Genomic DNA, 27,175 nt, shown 5'->3' on the forward strand with positions numbered 1-27,175 from the left:
AATTTAACCGTAATCAGTACTTGGAGGGTGGGAAGTCATGTCTTGTGTCCTATTCCCTCTGCTGACCTAGGAAGGGAGGGGTTTAGGGGTTGTAAGTCCCAGAAGATGTGCAGTTTGTCCCAGGTACTGACTCCTCGGCCATGCCTCAGCTCATCACAGCATTTGGATGTCATTACACCACTGGAATGTGGTTAGAAAGACCCTCATGCTTGTTTTTAAAGTGACGGTAAATAAGCAGAACAGAAATGGTATCAATCATCAGCACAAAGCAGCAGTAACATCAGTCTAATGCTCCTGCCTACAGAGCCATGAAGAGTTATGGGATTACTGGAGCAGGACGTGGTGACCTCAGATTATCTCGTGCAGCTAATTTATTTTGCAGATATGGAAACAGAAGGGGCAGACATCTTGCCCAGTGCCACACAGCTAGTGGGTGGCCGAGCTAGGATGAGAGGCCGGGCTTCCTGACCTGCTAGCCAAGGCCCTTGCAGGCTGTCCCTGCTGTATGCCTTCTGCTTCTTCCTATTAAGGAGACTGAAGTCAAATGGAGGGGTTTGGATCCCTTGCCCATGCAGCAAGGTCTTAGACTCACTGATAAACAGTGAGGTCAGGACAGAGATGTGCACAGGGATAGAAAAAGAGGTTTCTCAGGATTCTATGCACTGGATCTAGGTTTTTCTTAGCCCAGCTCTTGACTCTGTTTTACTGGCTATTACTCCCATGGGTGGGGTAGTGCTCCAAGCAGTGGCTGACTGATTTTCTGGTTGCCTTGGAGAATATGGCACTAGTGGCCCTCGTCACTTCTGCATTTGAAGAGGGAAGCCAGGCCCACCCTTCAGATCAATATACAGAATAACTCTGGTGATGAGCAGGAGAGTGTCACTGTGGGATGGCGCCCTGAGATGATCCCAGGAGGCCTGCAGTCTGTATCCTCTAAGTCCCCGAGAAAGGCATCTAGTTGGCTGAGAAGTAAGACAAGCAGCATTAGCTTGGCCAGAAAACTATCGTTAATTCCTGTAGGCAACACATTGCTTCTTACATGATACCTTGCAGAAACAGAAGAAATATCCTTCAGAAATAGCAACCCCCTCTGTATGTAGGACATGATCCGGGAACATTCTTCAGCCCATCAGCAGACTTGAAAGTCTGGCTTTGGTTCCTTAAATGTCTCCCCTTTGAAACCAGAATCATAGATGAGATGGTTTAGCTTCTACAGAGACTTGCTCCAAACACGTATATGAAGGAAAGTCTCTCAAAACCCCATAACGTTGCATAGGCTGAAGCAGTGATTGGATTGATGAACTAAGACTCAAGGTTAGATAATAATGAGACCCAGGCAGGGCTGAACAACGAAATGCTCTAATTGATTTTATGCATGTGGAATGACAGACGCACACCCCCGATCATGCTATAATGAATCCGCGTGCTGTGTGCATACAGATTTCATGGTGGGTCAATTATACCACCCAGATCCTTCAGTTCCTGCAATCCACAAGCCAATCTGTTACCAGGGTGGGAGGGCTCGGGGCACAGGCTGAAAGGTGGCAGAGACCATAAAGCCTGTGGTCAGTTCACATTCCCTCCAGGAGAAGGCAGCAGTGGGGCCTGTGCACATACCAGCCACACCACGGGGCTTTGCCTCAGCGCACAGAGCATGAGCTTCTGGACCCTGAGCATGACCGCTGGGCTGGAATTCCAAAGCCCTGGTTTCAATTAAATTCAAGTGGATTTGACTAAAAGTTTGAACTGATGCTAATTGGTTTTCAAACCACTGGGTAACAATAAGCGTTCTGGTCTTGCCCATGGACAGATGTACCCTGTTCTGAACATGCTCCTGGGCAGCAGAGCGGCCAGTGCGCCCCTTACCTTGCTGGGCAGGGATCCAAACTGCAGGATTTCAGGAGCTGGGGCGGCCGCTGGCTGGTCACGCACAGGTTCTCATCCGCGGGCTCCCGTGTCTGTTTGTTCAGGCAGATCACCACCGCCTCCTGGACACCTGTGTACAGATCACACTGTCAAGGCCAGAGTGGGCATGTGGGTGGTGAGCAAGTGTAGACAGGGCAGCTGGTGGGAGGTCTCTGCGACTGGGAGGACTCGCTGCGTGTCAGGCAGTTGAAAGTCCGGGGCTGCCCATCTCGTCAGGCATCAATCCGTCTGGAGAAAGCACTCAGGAGTCTGTGCCCCTTAAGAAGGGCAACTCCGCCAAAGTGGGGAGGCTGCTCCCAGCACTGCTGAAACGCTTAAAAAGATGCCACCCGGCTATGCAGCCGCCAGTGCTGAAACAGGATAATTTAAAGCAGAAGGAGAGCAGGATGACCAAAGTAATGACCCCAAGACCTTCACCCATTGTATTCTAATCAACAGGAGATGAGGGTATTTGGAAGGCAGGCCCAGAGCTGTGTTTGAATGTCCAGCATTCTGTAAATTGCTGTGCTTCTGGGGCCTTGCATCTAGGGCTTTGCTGGTTTCCTTTTGATTCGGGTTCATTTCTTTAGTGACCTAGAGCAGCTTGGCAAGTTGGAACAAAGAAAGAGAACAAGATGCCTAATGACGAGTGACACCCATGGAAGACAATGTTCCCACTGCCACCCACATGCCCCTAACTACAGACCTAGTAAAACAGGAGTTTGAGGAGTGAATGGCATACAGTTACTTGGCGGCTCTTCCAAGGTGGGGTGTAGGATCTCTCATGGAGACTTTCATGGGACAGGGACACATGGTTACATGTGTCCAGATATAATGGACATCCTTGTCTTGTTCCTGATCTTAGAGGAAAAGCTTTCAGTTTTTCACCGTTTTGTAGGACGTTAGCTGTGGGCTTGTCATATACGGCCTTTATTACGTTGAGGTACATTCCCTCTATACTCACTTTGTTGAGAGTTTCTGTCATGAATGGATCCTTAATTTGGTCAAATGAATTGAATATCATTAAATTAAATTAAATTTAATGTAATATCCAGACATTTCATCCTGCTTCCCAGTCATAAAAGCAGTAGCAAAAATCCTCTGAACATTATTAGCCAAGTATTGAGGCTAGGATCCTGACATGCCCCATTCAGTGCTCTCAACAACTCCATGAGGCAAGCACCGCTTTTATCCCCATTTTACAGATAAGGAAACTGAGGCTTAGAAGGGTGAAAAAACTTGCTAAGGTCATACAGTTGATAAATGGTGAAACTGTAGTGGCTGTGCCTTAGCACTGGAGCTTTAATGACTGACAACGTTAACATTCAAAAATACTAAGAGGATGTTATATCTGCTGGAGATCTTCAGGAATAAACTAGACGTTTGTCTGGAATCATCTCAGCAGAATTCAGTTTAAAGAAGAAGAGAGACAGGACATTCCTGATAATTTGCTTTCAGTCTTTCATAGCTATATATATATAAAGATATGTACATCTAAAGGTACCTATGTGTTGTTAAATATTTGTATGCAGTTATAGCAGAGTATGTGACAATCCATATAATAGTTTTATATATAAATACACGTACATTTTCTTTTTAAAATTTTCTGCATTGCTTCATCAGATAGTACCTAATATAGTACGACAGACCTATCACTTCTCAGCCCTGTCACTTCCCTCCTCCTATCTACCCTGTGTTTCCCCAAGAAGTTATCACCCCAATCAACAGGCTAGTGTTTTCCGAGGTGATGTTACACTGACTTAGAGAGGTCACTCAGCAAGCCACCATTTAAAAAGTGACTTTTTTTTTTTTTGCGGTACACGGGCCTCTCACTGTTGTGGCCTCTCCCGTTGCGGAGCACAGGCTCCGGACGTGCAGGCTCAGCGGCCATGGCTCACGGGCCTAGCCGCTCCGCTGCATGTGGGATCTTCCCAGACCGGGGCACGAACCTGTCCCCTGCATCGGCAGGCAGACTCTCAACCACTGTGCCACCAGGGAAGCCCTAAAAAGTGACATTTTAAAGCCTGAATCAGAATCGCCTTTTTTCCTAGTAAGTCTGACAAATCAAACACTAAAAAAAAAAAAAAAAAAAAATCAGTCACAATATTTTCCCTGTCAGCTTTCTTTTTTCTAAGCCTTTTACGAGCTTCAAAAATTTAATTTAAATATATCACGGCCAGTTCAGGGTGGAGCATTTGAGATTTATGCTAGACATTCAAGATATTCCATCATATTCTGGAATGCTAAGTCCAGGGTGTCCTCCTGGTTTCAGCTGGAGTGATCCACTTGAAATTCATGGTATGATGATATAGGAAAACACTTCACAAGAAACTGTTGATATCTTCATTGATACTTCCCCCTGGAACAGTCTGGCATTATTAAGGTCATGATGACAAGGCGCTAGATGAGGTGAACTGTTCCATACAGAATCCAGAGCTGTGATTCTGTTTGAAATTAAGGTTTCAATTCATTTGCCTGCCTGGTAGTATTCCAGAGATTCTAAATGTTACTCTAAAATAAAATATATTTTGGCTTTAGTCAGCTATTGAAAAGCTTATGAATTCGAGTTGGCAATCCCTGAGGCAGGAAGTGACCACAGGGCTTTTGTCACCTGCCTTACTTGAAAAGGCTTGCTTGGGGCAGGGCATGTATTGGGGGTTTATGAGTAATGTGGCCTGTTTCCACTTTGTGAAATCCTTGTTTAGAGAACTGAGGTCCTTTCAGGACTGCATGGAATGGGATTGCAAGGGTTAAAGTTTCTAAAATGACATCAGTAATCTTCTGAGACACATAGAACACATTTACATGACCCCAGCCAATAATCCTAGCTCAGGATAAAAGTCACCTTCGGGTTGGTTAAATGCTGAGATTAAGAAGCATTCTAGAGTTACTACCTTCTAATCTAACGTCTTCTAGAAGGATGCCCTTGGCCTCCGCAACACTGCATTCAGGGTCTGTTGTCATAGCATTCCTAGATGGGGGGGTGCGGGAGGCTAAGGGCACAGCTCCGTTGTAATGAGGGAGGATCTGGGACCAGCCCTGTGGTCAACACACAAGAAATTTTTGTGGCATTAATGAATGAGATGCCTAAAGGGCAGGGCATTCCAAAGCAAAGCGTGCAATTTGGGCCAAGGGGCGGTGGGAAGGAATGGGGGCCTGGAGGAAGCAACGTGGCGTGAGGGAACAGCCCTGGCATGGGGCTGTGGGAAGCTGGAGAGGGAAGATGTGTGAAGACTTCACCTGTCAGTTCACAGTATACTTGGCTCAGGGCAGTCGGGCCCGGGATGTGAGAAGTTAGCTCATCAAGTCTGTGCTACTTCCCAAATGGGCTAATTTTTGCCCTGAGAAGGACATTTTAAACCAACACAGAACACACGTGTATGTACGGTCCTTTCTGATTCTAAGTTTTCCTTTCTTGACAGAAGCAAAAGGAGAGGACTCATAAGGAAAAGGGAGCAAGATGCACAGAATTTCACCTTTTATACTTGCTGAAATCAATTTCAAGTTTTCCTTCGGTTAGATTTTTTTTTTCCCCCCTGCGGTATGTGGGCCTCTCACTGTTGTGGCCTCTCCCGTTGCGGAGCACAGGCTCTGGACGCACAGGCTCAGTGGCCATGGCTCACGGGCCCAGCCGCTCCGCGGCATGTGGGATCTTCCCGGACCGGGGCACGAACCCGTGTCCCCTGCGTCGGCAGGTGGACTCTCAACCACTGCGCCATCAGGGAGGCCCCTTCGGCTCGATTTTAACGTCGATTTTACCATCTAGGAGGTCAATAAAGCTGTTCAGGTTCAAATCTACTCTCCTTGACTACACCTATCCGTTCACATATGGAAAATTAAAATATAACCAGGAGATGTTAGTGAGACAACAGGACACAGATCTGAACAGGTTAGGCTCACTTTCAATCTTCCAGAAAATGGGATTTTCAGTGTTTATATCTCCCAGAATAGCAAAATTGTTACATGATATTTGATGACAGCTTGGGGAAACACAGCCACCAACTACAGCCTGAATTACTAACTAGTTCCTTCTGGTTGCTACCTCTGTTAGGTGAAAGGTTACTTTTGTGTCTATCCAATTTCATCTCTTGAGGTTGCAAAAACAATAAAATTAGCTAGACTGGTCTTATAACCCAAAATTGACTTAAAATCTATGTGTTAATCCTGCAGATTTTTGATTGGCTTCAGCAGGAATGATTAAAAATATCTTCAACCTTGTGGGTTATATTTTAGTGAAAGATCAAAGTTGGTAGTACCATAAAATGTTACTGCCAAACAATGACTTCAAAATATACATATCCCGTATACCAAAATAATTTTTTAGTGTGTCTGGGCATCATATGGACCATGTGACCCGAGCATATTTTCACCACTTTGGAATTTTCAACTTTTAACATTTTAGGCATAGATATATTACCTTGGCACAGTGACACAACTGTAGGTAAGTGTGCACAGTTGTTGACAGTTAAAGACCTAACTGGATGTAAATGATGTACACTTTATGTTATACAAAGATGCTCAGTTCCTACAAGCGGACATCATTTGTGTATGAAATATACAAATCTTATTTCCAGATCAACAGCTTCTGAAAACCTTTTAAATGAAAAACATTCCACATACTCTCTACGCTTTGAATTTTATACCCCTGGTTGATCAGCAGAATGGTTAGAATCTTAAAGATAAAGGTATCTGGTCATTTATATATTCCATTACAGCATCATTTTTCCCATCTGCTCATAAAGTTCAAGGCTTGACTTATAACTGAGAATCATAACTGAGAGATCATAAATAATCTTTTTCAAAGCACATTCATTTTAGACTAAAGATCATGATTGTTCAATTCAGGTGATCATGGAAATTGGGGATAAGATCATGGAAACTGGGGATAAACACACACCATCTGAACTCTAGAGTCATTGGCTATGTTGGAAAGAAGCAACTGTAGCCGCTGCCGTGTCCTTTCCACCTGGCCTCTGAGCTCCTGCTGGGGCTCAGAGATCACCAAAGCTTATTTAACACTTCTCCCTCATTAAGCATGGAAGAAAAGATGTCCTCATTGTGAGTGGAGGGCACCACAGAACATGGATTAGCGGAGTTCCAAGAAACTGTCTTCCAGAATCAGTTGGAAAATTCTAGGTTTTAAAATAATAGGCTCCCCATGAAAACACTTAAGAACTCCATGGTTTAGAATTGGAAGACTTAGAAACAAAATGAGAACCCCAAGGTCAAGACTATTAAATGCTTACGAAGCGACCTAATGGAGAAAATTGATTTCTCTGCTCGTACTTGTTCCATTCCTTTTCAACTACGCATGAACAATTTGGGCACATGTATTCTGACATTCCCAGTAATGAGAAAAGATGCTTTTATAAAAGAGTTTCCAACATGTCATGGTTTAGAAAACAGTTTGGGGAAATAATTTTAATATAGATATTTTTATACCAATTAAGTAAGAAACGTTGCTGGCAATACAGATCCTTAATGTGACAACAGGGGTTACTGGTAGCCAGTGACAGGGATTTGATGGGAAATCAGCTAGCGTTTCCTCACCTATCAAAATCTCTCTTGGGAGTAGACATGGGAGACAGTGGTGACATGCATCGAATGTATTTTCTACAGTGGTACAAAAGATCGTAATCTTAAAGAATTAATTGTTGATTTAAAATGCCGCCTTCTCCCACTACAGTTCCATTACTAACACCTGAAATAGAGAAATCACTGAATCCATTACCACCATGAACTAGACCTAAGAGAACCAGGTCAATATACACGGAAACATTGAACATTATTTAAATAATATTCATTCAATGAGAAAGCTTCAGGAACTCTCTAAGGGCTTAAAGAAGTGAGGTACGATGGAAAGACCCTTGACAGAGAAATAAACAGCAGGCCTAGTCCCAAATGTCACTCACTAGCTGTGTGATCTTGAAAAAGTCACTCAGCTTCTCTGTATCTCAGTTTTCTCATCTATAAAATGGCAGTGGGGTCAGGATTTAATCTTTAAACTCTTTCCAGTTCTAGGCAACCACAGTGTTATAATCGCCCTTATACACCCTTTCCCTTTGTCAACAGACATTACTTTGGGAATCAGCTGAGTAAATCAGATGGGCTGTACCCTGTCCTTGGGAACAGCAGACCACTTGTCATCTTGGGTCTTGGTTCATACCACATGCACAGAGGCAAGGGCATAGATAAATAAAAGTAAATGTTGAGAGCATTGCCAGGTCAGTGTCAACTTTGTTTCTCAGTCAGATACGCTAAGATATAGTGCAAAATGTCAGAACGACAACTAAAAGTAAAAGCATTACTTGTGATGGCTACTCATAGCTGACCGTCTGAAAGCTGCTCAAGCCCAAAGAGAAATACATCTGTGTTTCATTCAGTCCGCTTTACATCTAGAATGGCTTCCTCCCCCTACTTATCATTCTTGGACTAGAGGCAATCACGTGACACAGCTGCACGCAGAGAGAGAAGTTACAGAAAAAGGACAAGACGGTGGCAAGGATCTGAGCCAGATCCCCCTTTCTTACCTCCTCCACATGACTCGGAGCACTTGGTGAAGCCCTCATACTCCCAGTCGTAGAGCTGGTCAAAATCCTGCAGGCCACCGAAGAGGCCACCTGTCTCTTCTGGGTTAAACTCAGGAACCTCCCCATTGCAGGGTCCTGCGTAGCAGGGGCGCTGCGATGCCGGCTTGGGCCCTTCACATTCGTCAACGGGCAGGTCGGCCACGGACTGAGAGAAAGACAGGAGCACCTGGCACCGGACTATTCGCACCTGGGTCCCCACACCACAGGTGACCGTGCAGGCCGACCAGGCCTCTGGGATGAACCTGCAGTCCGCAAGCAAACAAGAGGACAGGATGAGAAGCCCCAAGCAGGAGACCGCGAGTACTGGGAGGGTCCTCATCCCACCTGCCACCGTGGCCCAGTGCCGTCCCAGGATGTGCTCAGGGCTTAGCCACCCTGTCCTGTGCTGGGCGCTTCGGTGTAGTTCATGAGCTCATTTGCCACTGTTTCTGGATTGGTTTCTTCATGAGTGTCATATGAACCCCCAGCTGGAAGACATTCCACGGACCACCTGCTTTCTCCCTGCTTTGTACCCACAGTGGTAGCTCTTTGGAGCAGGGAATTGGTTTCTTCTCTATCAATCTAAATCCCAGCACTTGTGCCTCCTGCATATGCTAGCTATTCTTCCAGCAGATTAATACTAAAAACTCGAACAAAATCAGCCCTTAGAAATATTTAAGGAAGTATTTTTTTGTTTTGTTTTTATTCTGGATTTCAGGTTCTGTAACTTTCTTTGCTTTTCTGCTCAGTGTGCTTCCCAAGATTTATTTATATACAGAAAGAGAAAGAGGTTTTTTTGGTTTGTTTTGTAAGTTTCCAAGAACGGAGCAGAGCCTTGTTCCTCACACATTCTTTGAAGTAGTCTGGACTGCAATCCTTTTTATATCCTAGAGAAGAGCCCTGCTACAAATTTAAATCCACAGGCATGTCACAGTAAACGAGGGGCTCTGCATTCAGAGTTTGTTCAACAGCCTCCAGCGCCTCCCCACCGAGAAAAGCCACGTTAGGGAGAACTTGGCTTTTCTCTGAGTTTCTCTAGAATGTAGGACAATATCCAAATTCCAGAAAGGCTTTTTTCCTCCCACTAATCAACAATGGCCATATCTGCAATGACCTTGAGAAGTGCCTAGAGAAAAAAGCCCAGAGGGAACCACTAACATTTTCACAAAGTTAGTATAATAATCTGGAGAAAGGACTTTGGAATTTAAAAAAAAAATTACTTTTCCATGATCCTACTGCTTTTGAACAGGGAGTCATGCTGAGGAGGCATGCAAACCTGGCTCTTTAACCCTGACTTTGGCAGAAAAGGAAAGAAGTGATAAGAAGGTTATAGCATTAAATCCCAGCAAGTGAAAATAGTTCCTATCTAGTTTAGGGAAACTGAAATTCTAACAGGAAACCAATCCAAGTTTTCAAACTGGAAGAAACACAACAAAGATGTGGCCTGGGCCTGAGCCTGGTCTGTGTGCAGAGCAGGGGGACTGGCCCGGAGACCCAGACCCATGGTGTCTGACGCATGGAGGGAGTCCCTTTAAGAAAGGCCTGATGCTTGTTTCCTTTGAAGAGCCATCCCCTAGGGGTGAACGAAGGTCACATACAACCTTGTCAGGAAGGTGCACGAGGGAGGAAGCATCACCCAGAATTATTCCCAAGAAATTCTCATCACAGAGTCACCTCCCTCTTTCTTTTTTGAATTCCTGACCATCTCCTGGCACCTAGAGAACATGGTAGGGAAAACAGTATCCTAAAAGATTAAAATGTCTTTCCCTCTTTAAATCACACTACGTGTAGCAGTCTTTTAGGAGTATAAAACCAAAATCTGCAATCGAAATAATTTTAACCCTCTTATTACACATTCACATCTATCTGCCTGAGTCCTGGAACAAGGATCATAACAAATACACAAGCACTGAATTTTACAACCCAGGTGTGGACAGAAAGGAAAATACATACCAAACTATTTCATATATAAGAGAAACCCAGAAGCAAATGATAAGTCTGCCAGCTTTGACAATAGTGATGACTAATGCTTGTTTAAGAATGTGGTCCTGAATTTTGTTTTCAAATGAAGAAGATGACAAGATCTCAAAAAGAATGGCACCGTATTAGCTTTTCCCATACAGTAAGGATTAGTGTTCTGTCAGCTATAATAGCCCTCTTCAGTGACTATTCCAAGAGACCAAGGCTCAAATAGCTTTTTCGGTAAAGGGCCAGATAGGGAAGATTTCAGTCTTTGTGGGCCATGTTTGTGAATCTTTGTTGTTGCAATAACCTCTGTTTCCATCCTTTTCCTATATACATAAACTTATGACAAGTAGCTAAATTGATTCGTTTATGGATTATCTCCCAGATAAAAAGTGAGTCCCAGATGAAATCTAGAATATAAAGGCTGCACAAATGAAACCCTCAGCTCTCCTTGCCTATATCATGAATCACTTTGCATTTGTTCTCTCTCCAGGACTGGGAAGATACACCAAAAGCACACAAAGTAGAAAAGGGGTGCTACCGAAGCCCCATGAACTCATCGCAATGATTGAGACGTGTTTACTTTAAAGTAGCATCTAAATGAAAAAAGTAAAGAAATATGTGTGTGAGGGTGTGTGTGTGCATTTTTGACTGTCGGGATACTTAGGGTTAATCTACTTTATGTCTCCCAAGTGAGAACCTTATCAAGTGTCAAACAGCCTTACTGGCTTATCTCCCAACCCACTATCCTTAGGTCTTCATCAAGTTCACACCAATTAAGAGCAATTTGGTCTTTAAGTGGTGCTGTCTTTTGGCAGCCATCCTAATATCTCTAGTGCATACACTGGATGATATACTATTCTCTCTCACTGAAGGCAGGAGATTGCATTTCAAAAGAAAAATATCTAATAGTGCAAACGGCCAAATGAATAATAACTGTTTTTCATGTGAAACCTTCCCCCATATCCCTAGATCTCCCAACTCTGTATTTACTATCTTGAGCTTTCTGGCCACAAGTGGGAGGAAGCAAGGTCAGTGAGAGGGCAGTCATATGAGCTAGGAGGTTTAACTGCAATGTTTAGAAGACGCATCTTGAGTAGTTCTTGCTGAGTTAGAACCTTTAAAGTGGGACCTTTAAAATCGAGTCAATGTGTCTTTTAAAAATCAGTATAGTAATCATTTTGACGTACAATGTATTATTGAAGTTTAATTTGGGTAATTTACAAATTCTTTTTGTTAGCAGCGCTATCGCCAGATGAATGAAGAATGGCTTGGATAAGTGAGTTCTTTCAAAGGTGGGCTTGAGCTTCAGAAATGATTGATATGATTTCTGCATTTAGTTTTCCCATCTCCAGGATAAAACAAACAAACGAACAGAACCCTGGCAAATAAGTAATTTATGTTTCTCTCTGGTCTTCTGTTTGCAGGATTCATTGTTCATTTCACTACCAAAATACTTATCCTTTAATTAGAGGTATTACCACAGTCCCTATTAGGAAATAAAGAGTGATAATCAAATTCACTTGTAAAATCCCAAAGTGGTTTAGTTTATTAGTGGCTATTACGGAGTCAGAAACATGGACTGAAATAATAAAAACTATTACTTTATTAATATGATGCTAAAGAGAAACAATTCACTCTTGGTTAGTCTCACATTGCTGCAGATATTAGCCAGACTTAGCTCTAGTTTTATACACACATGGCCTGATATTTTTTTTCTTTTCTCCTCTTCCTTTCCTCTCTCCTCCTTTCATATGAGTGCTTGTTAAAAAAAAAAAATCACTGGGATTATTCAAAATAAGAGTAGCACAATATAGTAGCTCTATAGTTGTGTTATTTTGATGCTGTTAGGAACCTCACCCCATTCTCTAGTTTCAAAATGCAAATTGAAACTTGCAGAAAATCACATTAGAAATACTTAATTTTCATTTAGTTTTCAATCTTATAACATTTGAGTTATAAGTTGATGGGGTTGTAGATTTCTTTCTCCTCTTTCTTTTGGTGATTTTAGGGTGAGGGGAGAGGAGGGAATGAACTGAATAGTGTAGAAAAAAATTATAAAAACTTAAAAGGGACCCCAAAGATTACTGAATATTCTTTCAGTGCATTGTTCCTATATTATTATAAAATTTTAAAATCTTTCATTGACTGTGAGTTATTTTACAACTTTTAAACTGCAGGAAATTGATTATGAGATTCTTTCCCATAGAAATGAAGATTGTGTCTTGTGGAATGCAATTGGTTGTCCTGTGGATAGATCCATTTTGCATCTACTTATAAATTCATTTCAGTATTCTTATTTGCCTGAATATGTTTGGTTCTTTTAAACTTCCTTTGAGTTGGTTGTAACATATTCCTGGTTTCTTCATTAATTAATGAGGTAAATACAATCTTTTTTGTTTGTTTGTTTGTTTTGTGGTACACGGGCCTCTCACTGTTGTGGCCTCTCCCTCTGCGGAGCACAGGCTCCGGACGCGCAGGCTCAGCGGCCATGGCTCACAGGCCCAGCCGCTCCGCGGCATGTGGGATCTTCCCGGACCGGGGCACGAACCCGTATCCCCTGCATCGGCAGGCGGACTCTCAACCACTGTGCCACCAGGGAAGCCCTAAATACAATCTTTGACAGATGTTTATTTTATATGCACGTGAGAATCATGATTATTCCCTTTCTAAAATTTTCTCACCTAACCAGTGGCCACAGAGGGATCTGGAGAAGAGTATACTGCAAAAATAAAATACTGTATAAGTAATTCTATACCAAATTAACCAGAAAGTCTTTTACATAAATATGTCATTTGGGGACAAAAAAATCATCATACGTCATTGGTAAAAATGGTATTTCATATTACCACATCTTATTTTTAGTTCAATCTTTCTCTATTCTTTTTCTTTAGTTTTGAAGAGTTGGTTCTTCTCCTGATTCTGGACAATCTTTGAGACAGTAAAATCTTTAGGAAAAGGTGCAGTTACTTAAACCTAGCTGGGCATTTGGGCATTTGGGCATTTGTATCGAAGAGGCATTTGGATCTATGAGAAAAAAATAGTTGCTGCTGGGTGGGAAAGGAACTAGGAGAGGGAAAGGGAAACACATTCTTTCACCTACTTAGTTATTTATTCAATGTCCCTCAATGAAATTAAAAGCAAAGATGTTTAAAAAAAAATCCTCCAAACTAGTAAACAAACAAAAAACCTTTGGAATGTTACAAAGGGCAGGCAACTCTTTAACTGAATCACTCTAGGAGTTTTAAAGTGACTTACTTATAAAATCCATTATACTAAAAAAAAAAAATCCATCATACTAAGACAAACTTAAAATGATTATTTAAAAATATAGCTAGCTTTGCATTTCATGTTTGTATGAGAAGTAACCACTGGCTTTTCAACACAAAGCTAGACAATTTCATTAATGAATATATACAACTAATTCACTGACATTGGGTTTTTAAATCAAACTTATTTATGAATTCTTTTGTCATTGTAGCAACTAGGGGCTTGGTTTGTGGGAAAAGTGGTTATAAAGGGAGAGTAGGTGACAGTTTAGGGGGTTATATGAATCTATGTCCATGATGAAATTTCAAAGAACTATTAAAAGATTGAAGAAAGTACATGAAAAACTTGTGAAATACAAATAAATTCTATAGTTTTAAAAATATATATATATAGCTAAAGCATTAAAGTTTTTTTTTTTTTTTTTTTTTTTTTTTTGCGGTACGTGGGCCTCGCGCTGTTGTGGCCTCTCCCGTTGCGGAGCACAGGCTCTGGACGCGCAGGCTCAACGGCCATGGCTCACGGGCCCAGCCGCTCCGCGGCATGTGGGATCTTCCCAGACTGGGGCACGAACCCGTGTCCCCTGCATCGGCAGGCGGGCTCTCAACCACTGAGCCACCAGGGAAGCCCAGCATTAAAGTTTTGAGAGAACACTTATCCAAAATATGCCTCTACATTCACTTAGAACCACACCTAAATCATTCCAAATAAATGGGAATCTAACTTATTGTGAAAGCTCTTTAGTCAAGGATACTTGATCTGAATGTGGAATTATGAAAATATTTCTCAACTGCAGCTGTTAGCTTACAAGTCTCTGGAACTGCAAATAATTCATGCTGGTTATGAAATGCAAATTGAAGTCTCCAAGCAAAATTTTGCAAAGGTGCCCAGGACATCAGTCTGCAAAACATCTAATAGCACCACTTTTTTTCATACGTTCCTCACATCCTTAAGTATCACGCCTGAGTTGTGAGGGTCTTCAGCACTGTAAGGTGCCTAGTAGTATAACCAAGAATAGAATGGTTCTAGAAATTAAGATGACAAAACAAATGACAATTTTGATGCAGTCACCAATACAATTATTTGAAAAAAAAATTCAGTGACTGCCCCGTCTAGTGCTGGACTCAAGGACCCAATTCCATAACATTCTAAGGCAGTCCTGGGACAGCAATATTTAGTGGCATTTTCCAAGTAGTTGACTTCTTCTTCTCATGATAGTGTTGCCCTTTTGGGTTCTTTGAGAGGCAGCTGGCCTTGGCAAGAATGCCTCAGTGGCTTGCTTGCAGAAATGCTCAGTGCTGGAAGTGGGGGAAGAAAGGCTGACTGCATTAAAGAGCACATTTTCCTTTCAAAGAGACTCTGTACTAGAAGGAAATGCTGCAGGAGACCAGAGTTCTCTCCAAATTCCAACGAGCCAGAGATGACTGGGCTCTTTCAAAGCCTAGGACCTCGTATGTTTGAGTACTCTGTTAAACTCATCTTGTAGGTCTGACCCGGCTTCCTCTAATATGGTTCCAGACAAGATATTAGAAGGATGGGATTTCCTGGGTAGTCCAGTGGTTAAGAATCCAACTAAGCCCGCGTGCTGCAACCGCTGAGTCTGTGCACCACAACTAGAGAGCCCATGTGCTGCAACTAGAGAGCCCATGTGCTCTGGAGCCTGTGCACCACAACGAAGAGCCCACGTGCCACAACGAAAGATTCCACGTGCCACAACTAAGACTCAATGCAGCCAAATAAATAAATAAATAAATAAATAAAGATATTAGAAGGAATCTTACTAAAGGAGGGACCCTCTTGACCATCAGGATGTTGTTCTTCTTTAACAATAAGAGAAAAGCCAGGAAAAAGACAGTTGATAATAAATGTTTAAGAGTATTGGTCCCACACTGTCTTCTCTTCCTGACAAATCCAGTGCTGAGTCATCTTGTTTCCGGTAGCATCCAGCACACCTGACTGTGCCTTTTTTCTTGAATTACGTTCTCCTTGACTTACATGATACCAAACTTTCCAGGTTTTTGTTTTTCTTTTCTGGTCACTTCCTTCTTGGGCTCCTTTTCTAGATCCTTCTCCTCTCCTCAAACTCTAAATATTGCAGGGCCTGAAGGCTCAGTTTGGTGCGGTCTTCTGATGTGCTCACCAATGATTCTTGGTTTCAAATACCGCCAAAGTATAGGCAACTTCTAAGTATTTACCCTCCAGTCTAGACCTTTTTTCTGAGCTTCATATCGAAACTTTTTTTTAAAGTAAGATTTGGGGTAGCAAGCCATTTTACTCTTTGAAAGGAATAAACACTGATTTAACACAATCTATTTATCAAAAAATTATGCAGTGCTTCTTATGTGCCAGCCTCACTTCTAAGTGTTTTATAAATAAATGTTGTCAAATCCTAACAATAACCTGATGAGAAAAGAATTAGTGTTATCTCCATTTAATATACAGATGAGGAAACTGAGATATACGCCACACACCTAGTAAGGTTTCATGTTCTTAACCAGTACACATTGACATCTCTCCTGAGTGGCATTTTCACTTGGATATTTCAAAGGTATCTCCAACTTAAAGTGTCCAAAATGGAACTCTTGATTCCCTTTCTTAGCATCCAATTCCTCTTCCAACCTTCTCTGTCACAGCAAATGATTCAACTGGGTAGCTAATTGCTCACATGAAAAATTAGGAGTTATTCTTGACCCCTCATTTTCCCTAGTTCCTCACTTTGAAACGATTCCCAAATTCTATTAATTCTCCCTCAAAAATATATCTGAAATTCATTTACCTCTCTCCATCTCGACTACTTCCACCTTGATATAATAACAGCAACAACCACAACAATAATAGCTAACATTCACTGATATGTTTTAAGCATTTCTATATATTAGCTCATTATAACACTGTTAGGAGATGGGTACTGTCAGAAACATTGTGAAATGGACAAACAAGATTACTCTAGCAGACTTTCAGGGGCTGTCAAATTCTATGGAAGTGTGAGTCTTTGTCTTCAGCTAGTCTATTTTGCAATTCCATAGAGATGAAAGTTTCTTTGTAGAGAGCTAGTGATGATGTAGATGTTTCTCATTCATAGTGACGGAATTTATTTTTCTGTTCATGTCAATGCAAATAATTTTGTCTGATAGAAAATATAAACTTTTCTAAATCCAATTCACATTAGAACTAGTTTTAACATCTTATTGGTTCTGTCATAATTCATGAGTTAAAAAAAAGTTTGACATGTGCTCATTTTATATTTATAAATCATGATTTGACCTTTCTGAAAATTATATTTTAACAACTTATATATTTAACAAAAATAAATTATATTTTAACAATTATATTTTCATCCCAATTTCTAGATGATAAAATTGAGACACAGATATTCCCAAGGTCATACTGCTAAATAAATGGCAGAGTCAAGATTCAAATCATGGCCATTTACTATAGAATCCATGCTCTTTACCACCTCATTGTCCTGGCTCTAAGGCTGCCATGTAAGCCAGATCATTGATGCTAACATCTGCTCTCTCCTGGACTACCACAATAGCCACTGATCTGTTTTCTTCCTCTGTTAGCTCTTAATAATTCTTTCTTCATGCTGTAGCCAGGGGGCTCTTAAAATGTAAACCTTTTCATTGTTCCTGCTATACCCAGAAACAAAGCCAAACTCCTTACCCAGGTTTATATCATGCCATTTTCCATCTTCATCTCCTACAATTCTCCCCACCCCCAGCCCAGTCACTAGCTTCCAGACACACTAGTCTTCCTTCACTTGCTTAAATGTGTGTAATTCTTTCCTGACTCAGAGTTTTGGCATGTGTGGATCACTCCCTGGATGACCCTCCTCCCTTCTCTCAGCTTAGAATAACTTCCGCTCATCCTACAGGTCTCAGCTGACCTGTCCCTTCTCAAAGAAGACTTCCTTGACTCCCAGACCTTTTGGGGGCCCCTGTCAGACTCTCTGACAGAACCTCTTCATTTTCTTATAACAGCAATCAGTTTTTGATAATCAAGTGTGAATCTTTATGGAATAACTATCTCATTTATTAGACCAAACCTCCATGAAGGTAGAACTTCACATAATAGGTGCTCAAAAATACATTTTTTTTTCAAATGAATAAGTGAATGGGTAAATAGGAGGGTAAGGGTTGATGTTATGAGTGATTTGATATTGGGCTTAGTCTTGGCTCCAGAGGTTGAAACCAAGCTAGATAAAGAGGCAATAGCCTAAAACTTCAAAGAAATTAAATCATACTTTTAAGCTCCAGGCATTGGCATGGAAAATCTGAAACCATTTTCCTGTTTTAGAAGTTTCTTATGGTCTTTCAAAAGGTGATTGTGCCCAGATTTAGTAGCTATCATGGGCTTATTTATTTATATTTCTGATAGTTGCCTTTGGGCAGTATGTGCTGGCCTTGATTCATTTTGATGGGGTTTGGGTTGTCATGTAGCTTGAGACAAGTTTAAGTTCTGTGTCTCTCATACTTATGTTAAATCTCAATAAAAATGCTGCTTTATAGAATAAAAGGATTTGGGGCAGCTTTGAGACAGAGGATGCCTTCAGTAATTTATACATGACTCTGGTCTAACACTGCCTTATTATACAACCAGCCACCCAACAGTGAAGACTCTGGAGCATTATGGAATTGTTCCTAGTTTAGAGGAGCCCACTCTTTAAAACTCATTACACACAGAGATTTGGGAAAAAGAGAAGACAGACTCTTAACTGTATGAGCAGATACAAATGGAGCCAAATCACTCTCCACCAATGAAAAATGAGGCTACGACACTCGTTTCAAACCATCTTTCTCTCCGTTGCTTTTCTGACCTATGTGAACAGAACATGGCTTAAAAGTTTGGTTTTCCTTAAGGCTAGTCTGATGATTTAAAAAGCCATATCCCAGGAACTAAAATGCCATTATAGCTTACAATGCTATTAGTGCATTTGGAGTTCTTAGCTTAATAAAAGAATGTAGATTTTAATGCATATTATTTTCTCTGACTTGGATAAAAATCTAAAATATTGTAAACTCAGAATACTTGTCATGAACCATTTCTTCTTCACATGGAGTGGAATTAGTTTATCTTGCAATTTTGTAAAGGTTTCTTTCCCTTAATTCAACAAGTTTGGCAAAGCTTTCCAAAGAAAAGTTCAGTTCATTAAAAATGACCTTAATGGACTTAACATATATTGGTGGTGACAGGGTCCATGCTGTATTTTGGCACACAAGGATCCCATTAATTTGTCTTTGCCACTCTCTAGGGCTCAGCTGAGCAGTAGTTCAGATTTAGTTCTGAAAGTAGCTCCAGATTGAGCATTAAGTGGAGACAGTAGGAGGGGCTGACAAATTTAGAACTTCTTGGTTTGCAAGAAAGGCTTTTCTAATGACTACATAAAAATGGCTCTGTCTGCTCTCTTGAATTTGTTATTGATTTTTCTGTCTCAGTGCATGCTGGGAGCAAGCTTGGGGTATCAACTGGACGTAACTCAGAGTTGAGAGAGGATGCTTTTCCATCCGAGCATTTTCTAAACTTTCCTTATTAATTTTTGCCATTTGCTATAGATTTCGTTTGGTTCAAATAAAGGTAACTAACCCTTGTTCCTTAGGATAAATTCTCAGCTAAATTCAAAGTGTGCTGCTTACAAGTGAGTCTTCAAAGAGCCTCAGAAGTATAGAGGAGACACAGGAAGGTGGTGCTAGCTGGGGAACCACTAGTTGAATTTGGGGTTATTTGGGGTTACTTGTGGTTCTCTCACATGCCACGTGATACAGCATGTATGAGGCAGAGATAAGACCTGCCTCCATTTCTCCATTTGTAAATGAGTAATTATTATACAATTTTACTTTCTTAAATATTCTCTAAGAAGATGAATGATGCTGGAAAAGGTCCAATCATAACCACAGTTAACACCTAAACAGAGTTTTCTGCATACCAGGTACTTTACACATAACTTAATCCTCTAAATAGCCTTGTGATATAGATACCATTATGTTCGGTTCTCAAATGAGGAAATTAAGGTCTCTGGGGTTAAATGATTTGTCAGGGTTCCCTGTTACTATTGGGGGATCCATGATTCACACCCAGGAGGTCCGTCCCTGGAGCCCACACTTTTCACCACTGTGCATGCTGCTACCATGAATGTAGATTTGATCAATAGTTAAAGTGCTTTTTACTTTGATTCCAGCGGGGCTATATTCTTGTTTGAGCACACAAATATACAGACTCACCCCCCCTCACCAACTCACATAGTTGGCAGCCTGATGTACCTGAAAAAAATTTCATATTTTAGGAAATTATGTGTGGTTTCAGTAGCATATTTTCAACACCTACCAAGGATCAGTGAGGTACATCTACTGATACAAAATATCTGATCATTTGCTATATAAAAAGATCCAATGATCTTTCCTCAAGTGCTAGTTTTGGAGTCAAAGTCAGATACACAGAAATTCTATCATAATCTGTGAACCCCCAGTTTACACTTATATCCCCCTCAAACCCCTTCAGTGTCTACTACATTCTTCTGTCACTCATTTCTCATATTTGTGCATTTTTACCATGTACTAGCTTAACTATCCTGATATTGTAGCTCAGAGGAACATTGGGTAGTAGAGAGAGTTTGGGAATTCAATAAATAATTCTCCTACACTCCTTGTGAAATCAATAACACAATCGTGCTGGGTGCACCCAAACACCAAATGGCATTTCTTCAAAATGGCTGGCTCGTTTGTTCAATCTGTGGATGACTGGCCAATACTTTGCTCACAATCTTATCATGCCTGTGGTAAGCATGCACTCAAGGTTTCTTGAGGGCAGGGATTATTGGGATACTTTTTACTGTACCTGCACCTGACACAAAGTCTGGCCCAGAGCAGGTGACTTAAGAGTGAATTCAGATTCTTTCATTAGGAGGTGCGAACAATTAGCAGGTCCAGTGTTATTTAAAATACGTAATCAGCCAAAGAATTTATACTAAGCATTGTGCAGAGGATATAAGGGACAAGAACAATTTGGGTAGACAGGGAGACCAGAAAGGAAGGAGTTGGAAAGGAGAGAGGTCACGATCGTTATGGGGATAAGGGCTCATTCAGTCTGGCCAGTATGAGGCTTTCACTCTGCCATGTGCCAAATCAAAATTAAATGCTTTTGTGCTTTTTTATCCCGTAACTCTAATGCTATGTTCTGTTTGAACATCCTTTTTGAGGGTTTAATGATCTGCAAATAGTGTTTACATTTCTTGATCTTAGATGACTCTTAATTCTTAAGAGATATATCTGTTTCTCTCTATATAGAAGATGTTTCTTTTTATGTTCTGTGGCCTGAGGTTCACAAAGAGAATGTACTTGAGGTAACTTGTATGGAGGATATGAACAGCAAAACTATCTGGGTCCATTACCAATGTTTGATTCCCTAAATATCCTTTGGGGGAAAATATAAAATCATGTGTCACACAATTAACAGTCCTAACCACCTTAAAAAAGTATGAATTCACATTCTTAACCACTGAGTTAAGCCATCCACATTCTCAGACAACTTACTGGATATAAATATGGACTAATATAAACATATAGCTTAAATATTATATAAATATTATATATTTAAATACTATTTTCACCAAGGTAAACAAACCATTTAATGACTATAGGATCACGAGACCCTTATTGGCTTTTCTTTCTGTATCTTAATTCCTTGTGGGTTCTGTTCACACAGATGCATGACAGGAATTTCCCTTTGCCTCTTATTGAATCAGCCCCATCACTAAGCTGATGCCATCTGGCATCCAGATATTACCTCTGCCTTCTGCCCACTTGCTTTCCTTCTTCTTCCTTTTTAATATGGCTCACACCAAGGTTATTTATGGTAATACATTTAAGGCTTGGGTATTGTGTTGCAGCCCCAAGATGTTTTCCTAACCATGCAGTAAAGCTGTTCACAAAAAATCTAATAAGATACGTCAACATTTTTTAAGTGTAAGATCAAGGCACAGAGGACCACCCAATCCCACCTTTGGAAGGACAGCACCATTAGGGGTCTCCACCTGGTGTATGCTGCGGTTTGATGGAGGGATGGCTAGTTAAAATGGCGGTGCTGGTCAAGTGTACCCAAGGGAATCACCTGTCTCCCGTCACTTGTTCTGAGCCATCCAAGCACTCCTGGCAACTGAAATCACTCTGGGGTGGACCTGACTTCCCTAGATGCCCAATTAGTCTGACCTTCCTCTCTCTGGGATGACTTGATTCAGAGAACAGAAAGTCTAGAAAGAGAAAGGCAGGACATTGAGAACCCACATGCCATCACTTTCTAGGGCACTGGGTGGCTTGTTAGTGGTTTGAAGGAGTTAAGAAAATGAAAAATTTTCTTCCTATTCCAAGTCAGATTAGGTTTTTCAAGGCCAGCTGATTAACTACAGTAGCAGTAGACAGCTGTCTTGACAGGTCCTAGGAGTCACCATAGTTTCATTTTTGCTCAAGAAATTAAGCTATCAAAGTGGCCATGCTGTGTACTTGGCTTGAAGTGGGCATGCTGTTCATGCATACATCCCAACAAAGACTGAAAGGAAGGTATAAAAGCAGGAGATGCGAAACCAAGTCAGTGATTTCTTTAGCTTCTATCTGATTAATGAGTATAATTGTATGACCACAATGTAGCTCTGATCCCTCACAAAAGTAAAATTTTGAGGGTTTAAAAAATACCTAGAAAGCTATTTCCATATATTTGTTAGTGGAAGCAACCAGCTGGCATTTCAATGATGTGTCCTAAATCTAATTACTCTCATCACCTGGAGGCAAATTCAAAAACTCATAGTTTGAATAACAGCAGAAGAGAATTCTGTCAGTCCCTCTCCCATTTCCCCCTTTCTAGTGGTAGAATGGCACTGCTCTTACCCTCAGAAAAATACAACTCTCCCAGAATCTTATTTTTTTGTACAAGTCTATCTCAAACCATAATTCTTTCCACGTTAATTATGTAGCAGGGATTTCTATGGATTTCTCAGCTGACATCCTTGGAAGCAAGTTCACTTTATTGCTTGAATTTATAAGGTTGCCTGTGCTTGATCAGCTTCACTAGATAAAGCCCCCCATCCCTTAGTCTCAGTTTGGGGCTGGATCTTGTTCACATTGCCCTGCTCAATTAAGAGAGATAAAGCTGCTTAAAGATTCTTGATGTAGGTTGTCAGGAAAACCTGATAAAAACATGGGTGTGTATTAAGGCAAATTATGGCCACCAGTGAAAAGTCAGTTTAGAGAGCAGGACTCCCACAAGTGGGTTAAGAAATCATTTTCTGCAGATCAAGAAAATATATTTATCACAATATTCCTACCTTTGTACCATATGAATCAAATACACTGTAAATAAATCAGGTCTTTGCTGAGGAAAAAGCAATGTCTAAAAGCATTTATATATGAAGCTGCAGCTTCATAAGATGAAGCTCATCAATGGTAAGTTCATTACTATCATGTGACCCACTATTGATATTTATTTCAGCTATTCTATGAGACTAATAACTGTATTTGTATCTTCTGCATGGCATTTAGTCTAGCGGAATATGTAACATACTTCTGTTCTATAAAGTTTTAGTTATTTCTCGGCAGTTCAGTTTTCAGTATTTTACTATAGTTTTCTTCTACACATGTCTTAGAGTGGTTGCTTTCAAACATATTTTTGGCTACAGTGATAACCAAAATTTTTTTTTCATTTTGGGGTTACCAAAAGAATCTGACATTCAATAATGGTATCTCCATATACTAAAGACTTTAAGCTACTGATTTTCCCATAGTATTTAATGAGACAGGCTGGTGATAATATTTTTATTCTACATAAGGGGAAGTAAATGCTATTTGCTGTTTTATTACAGAACTCTCCATGTTAACTGGAGCCAAAGCAAGAGATAATAGTCCTGGACCACTGTTCTTGCTTCTCTTTTCTGTATTAGTTCAGAAGTGACAACCACAGCTTCTAAACATTACTATTTAAGTTAAGCAATGTGGGTCTCTTTGGTGGGGGGAAGGAAAGACTTGCTGACAGTGTATCATTTTTTCATTATACTATGGAGAGTAATTATAGGTTGTTCCATACATTCAGAAACTAGTCTGTGTGGTTTAAAAAAAGAAAGAATTAAGACCCTGCAAAATTATGTTTTTAAAATTCAAAATCAATTAAAAAAAATAATGTGACACGTAGGACCTTTCCTAGGGTCCAGTGTGGTAAACAGTAAAGTGTATTAAAATGTGGAAACCACATACCTTTCATTACATTATTCTACAGCTGTCACTTATTTCATTTTTGTATAAAAGTAATTATTGTTCTGAGCATAACAGCATACATTTCCTTTACCCAGCACTAGCACTCCAATTACAATCTACTTCAATTGAGATTAATCATGCCAAGATGGCAATTCCATTACACCAAGAGTAAAATTTAATAATCTAATATATGGCTATAGTTTCAATGGTTAAAACTATGTGTTTACTACTTTAGGGATTTTGTTAAGATTAAAGTTATGCATAATGCATCTTAATCAGAATTTTAGTGGAAAACACTCATCACAAAATATAGTTGAATGTGGTCTATGTAATGCTTCTGCTGAAGCATTAAACTCTACTTACAGCTTTCATTTGAGAGGTATCTAATAAAGAGAAAGACTTTTAATTATTAGTATAAGGTGTTTTGATCTAATTTAAACTGTGTTATATTATTTAACAGCGGTCATAATGCAATATTACTCGCAGAATTACGCTTTAGACCAAATGACAAAATATAATGTACAGGAGAGCAGAGTTTATTTAGGTAAAATAATACCTATCTGGCTTTAAATGTATTTAATCTAGGAATACGTATAAGGAGTAACCAGCTCCAATTACATGGCATCTTTCCGTGTCTTAAATAGGACCCCTTAGCGGATTCAAGAGTTAATACCCCTCTAAAATGAACTGCTTCCTTCCTCTCCAGCAGCAAGAAGGTCTGTCAAGCCAGGTAATGGCAGGAGAGAAACAGAAAGTTTTAAGCCTTTATACAGTCACATAAAAGTTGCACCGTATTGGGCTTCCCTGGTGGCGCAGTGGTTGAGAGTCCGCCTGCCGATGCAGTGGACATGGGTTCGTGCCCCGGTCTGGGAAGATCCTACATGCCGCGGAGCGGCTGGGTCCGTGAGCCATGGCCGCTGAGCCTGCGCTCCGCAACGGGAGAGGCCACAACAGTGAGAGGCCCGCGTACCGCAAAAAAAAAAAAAGAGTTGCACTGTATCTTTAACCACTGCCTTTCCTCCAAAGTTCTGCAGTGGCTAGTTGCTTTTTCTTAAAGCCTTTTCTCAAAGAAGTTGCAAACAAAATGCTGTAGCAACTTTATGATACAGAAATAATCTGTTTTGCTTCTTATCCTTTTAAGTAAGAAATGTGTTACCTTATATATAAACCATTTTTCTGTGAAACCAAGTACCATTTTTTTACAAATGAACTTTGGTCATTTTACCAATCTGTATTTTGGATTTCTTTTTAAATCTCTTGATGTTTAGGGTGTGATTCAGAACACAATCTGTGTTCTGGCAAAACATATCAGATTTAGATTCAAACAGGATGACTCAGAAGAGGTTCTAAATTGCTTTTGAATATATAAATTATAATCTTAATTTATATATTATATTTAGTAAAATTTAAACTACAGGTTGAATTTGGAAACCATTTTGTATCCTGAATGCTATACTGTGAGATCTTGGAGGGTGGGTAACATAACATGTCTTAGGTACCAATGCATAGCACTGAGCCTAGTACTTGTATTAAATAAATGAATATAGAAAATCATCAGTCAGAGAAACTGCTTTGGTCATAGATGAAATTCATCAATAAAGTGCTTTCCTGTATTTTTAAAAATGATGTAGCGGAGAGGCCTATCAGTGTATTGCAGTAGAATCAATATACAGTTATTGGTCAATCAATCAACCTAGGTTTGTCTCTCTTCCTTGTTGCCTCTTCTGAAGTATCTGGAAAATCTGTGCCTAGTGGTCTTACAGATTTCATGGCCTTGATCAAACTGAGCCAGTGTGGGACCTTGATCAAGTGGGGCAAAGACCTGATATCCATCTGATACCAATCCCAGCAAGAAAGGGAAAAGAAAAGCTAATAAGCTTCCTTTGACCTCAGATATATTTCCCTTACTCTTTCATTTTTGTGAGGGGCTATACTGCAAAGCTGGGAGATAACAAGTATAAAAAGCTGCCTAGGCTTTCACATCAAATCTGCGCTACATCATCAGATGCAGCCTGGACCTTCTCACCTTTGGCCTCTTGGCAAAAGGAAACAGGAGGTCAGATTTTGGAGAAGAGGGTAGGCACTACACTTTCATTTTCTTAGTTCATAACTGAAAAGATTTAGAGAGCAATCATGTTTTGAGAAACACTATGAAACTGATAAATCTCCAATTTGACAGCCCCAAAGCCTCATTCCACCCTTGGTAAGAGGAGTACACTTAGCTCAGAACCCATGAAAGCCACAATCAGCAAGACACTGCTTTCTTTAAACCAATCAGCTTCAAAAGCAGAACAACTCATGGTTGAAAACTTACGAGGGCTCTTCTGACACAGCAGCTCCTTCTTCAAGTTCTTGAGCTTGTTTGTACCATGGTAGCTTGGCCTCTACTGGAAGTTTTTCTGAGAATTAAGTGCATGCACACAAAAGAGAAGAGTTTAGAACCAATTTAGGATTTCAGGGAAATTTCATTTTCTCCTCCCCAGTTCTTGATTTTGTACTACCTAAAAGTTATGATGTCAATAACTGCAAATATGTTTTTAGGTAAATTTCTGCCTATGATGATAGTTATATGAAGAAAATGAAAATCAGATTTTAAAATGTTTAATAACACTAGTCTCTGTGTATATGTCCCCTTTATTATGTTGATTAGCAAAGGAAAGTCTTTTTATTATGAAAATCATAACTCTAGAGCTCAGTATGTGTATAAAGAGTCATTGAAGTATCTTTGATTCTATTTCCTGTTGAAAAGATAGAGCACTATTTACCTTGTAAAACAAACACAAAGTACAATAGATTCTATTGTGATACTTTCATAAATTCTAACTTGTTTTTCTTTTGCCTTTTGGCTAAGTGTGGTCTGTTCCATACTGTGAAAAACAAACAAAATTGACACTCTGAAATTCACAAAATGTTGCTTTAGACATTTGACTCATTCAATACCAACCCAAGGCTCTATGACAACTGGAATACGATCAACTTAGGGTCCACAACTCGTAATTTGACTTGCTTCAACTATTTATCTAGCTTTGGCCAAACAATTTGGAACAAGCTTCCTAACTACTTCCTAGCAAAAAAATGTGGAGGAGAAAAAGAGAGAGAGAGGTAATAACTGCTCCTACAGAAGTAACTGCCAAGATTCCCATTCTGACATATTTATTAGGGTCATTTATAGGCATATTTGCCTTTACAGTATGAGCCAGTGAAGCTCTATCACCATTTTATAACAAATAATTG

At 40.3% G+C, this 27,175-nt stretch overlaps 1 protein-coding gene across 3 annotated transcripts in view; it reads right to left on the minus strand.

Annotated features, from left to right (window-relative positions):
- Positions 1-27,175, minus strand: part of ADAMTSL1 (ADAMTS like 1) — a 473,180-nt gene that overhangs the window by 229,305 nt on the left and 216,700 nt on the right. For all 3 annotated transcript variants that reach the window (XM_082612434.1, XM_082612433.1, XM_082612435.1), the window contains 3 exons: positions 26,256-26,340; positions 8,436-8,737; positions 1,867-1,996 (listed from right to left, as the gene is read on the minus strand). In XM_082612434.1, coding sequence (XP_082468560.1) covers positions 1,867-1,996; positions 8,436-8,737; positions 26,256-26,340 — 517 coding nt within the window. The remainder of the gene's footprint in view (positions 1-1,866; positions 1,997-8,435; positions 8,738-26,255; positions 26,341-27,175) is intronic.

This window comes from Mesoplodon mirus (genome assembly GCF_964341445.2).
Source record: "Mesoplodon mirus genome assembly, chromosome: 1".
In the NCBI taxonomy this organism is placed as follows: Eukaryota; Metazoa; Chordata; class Mammalia; order Artiodactyla; family Ziphiidae; genus Mesoplodon; species Mesoplodon mirus.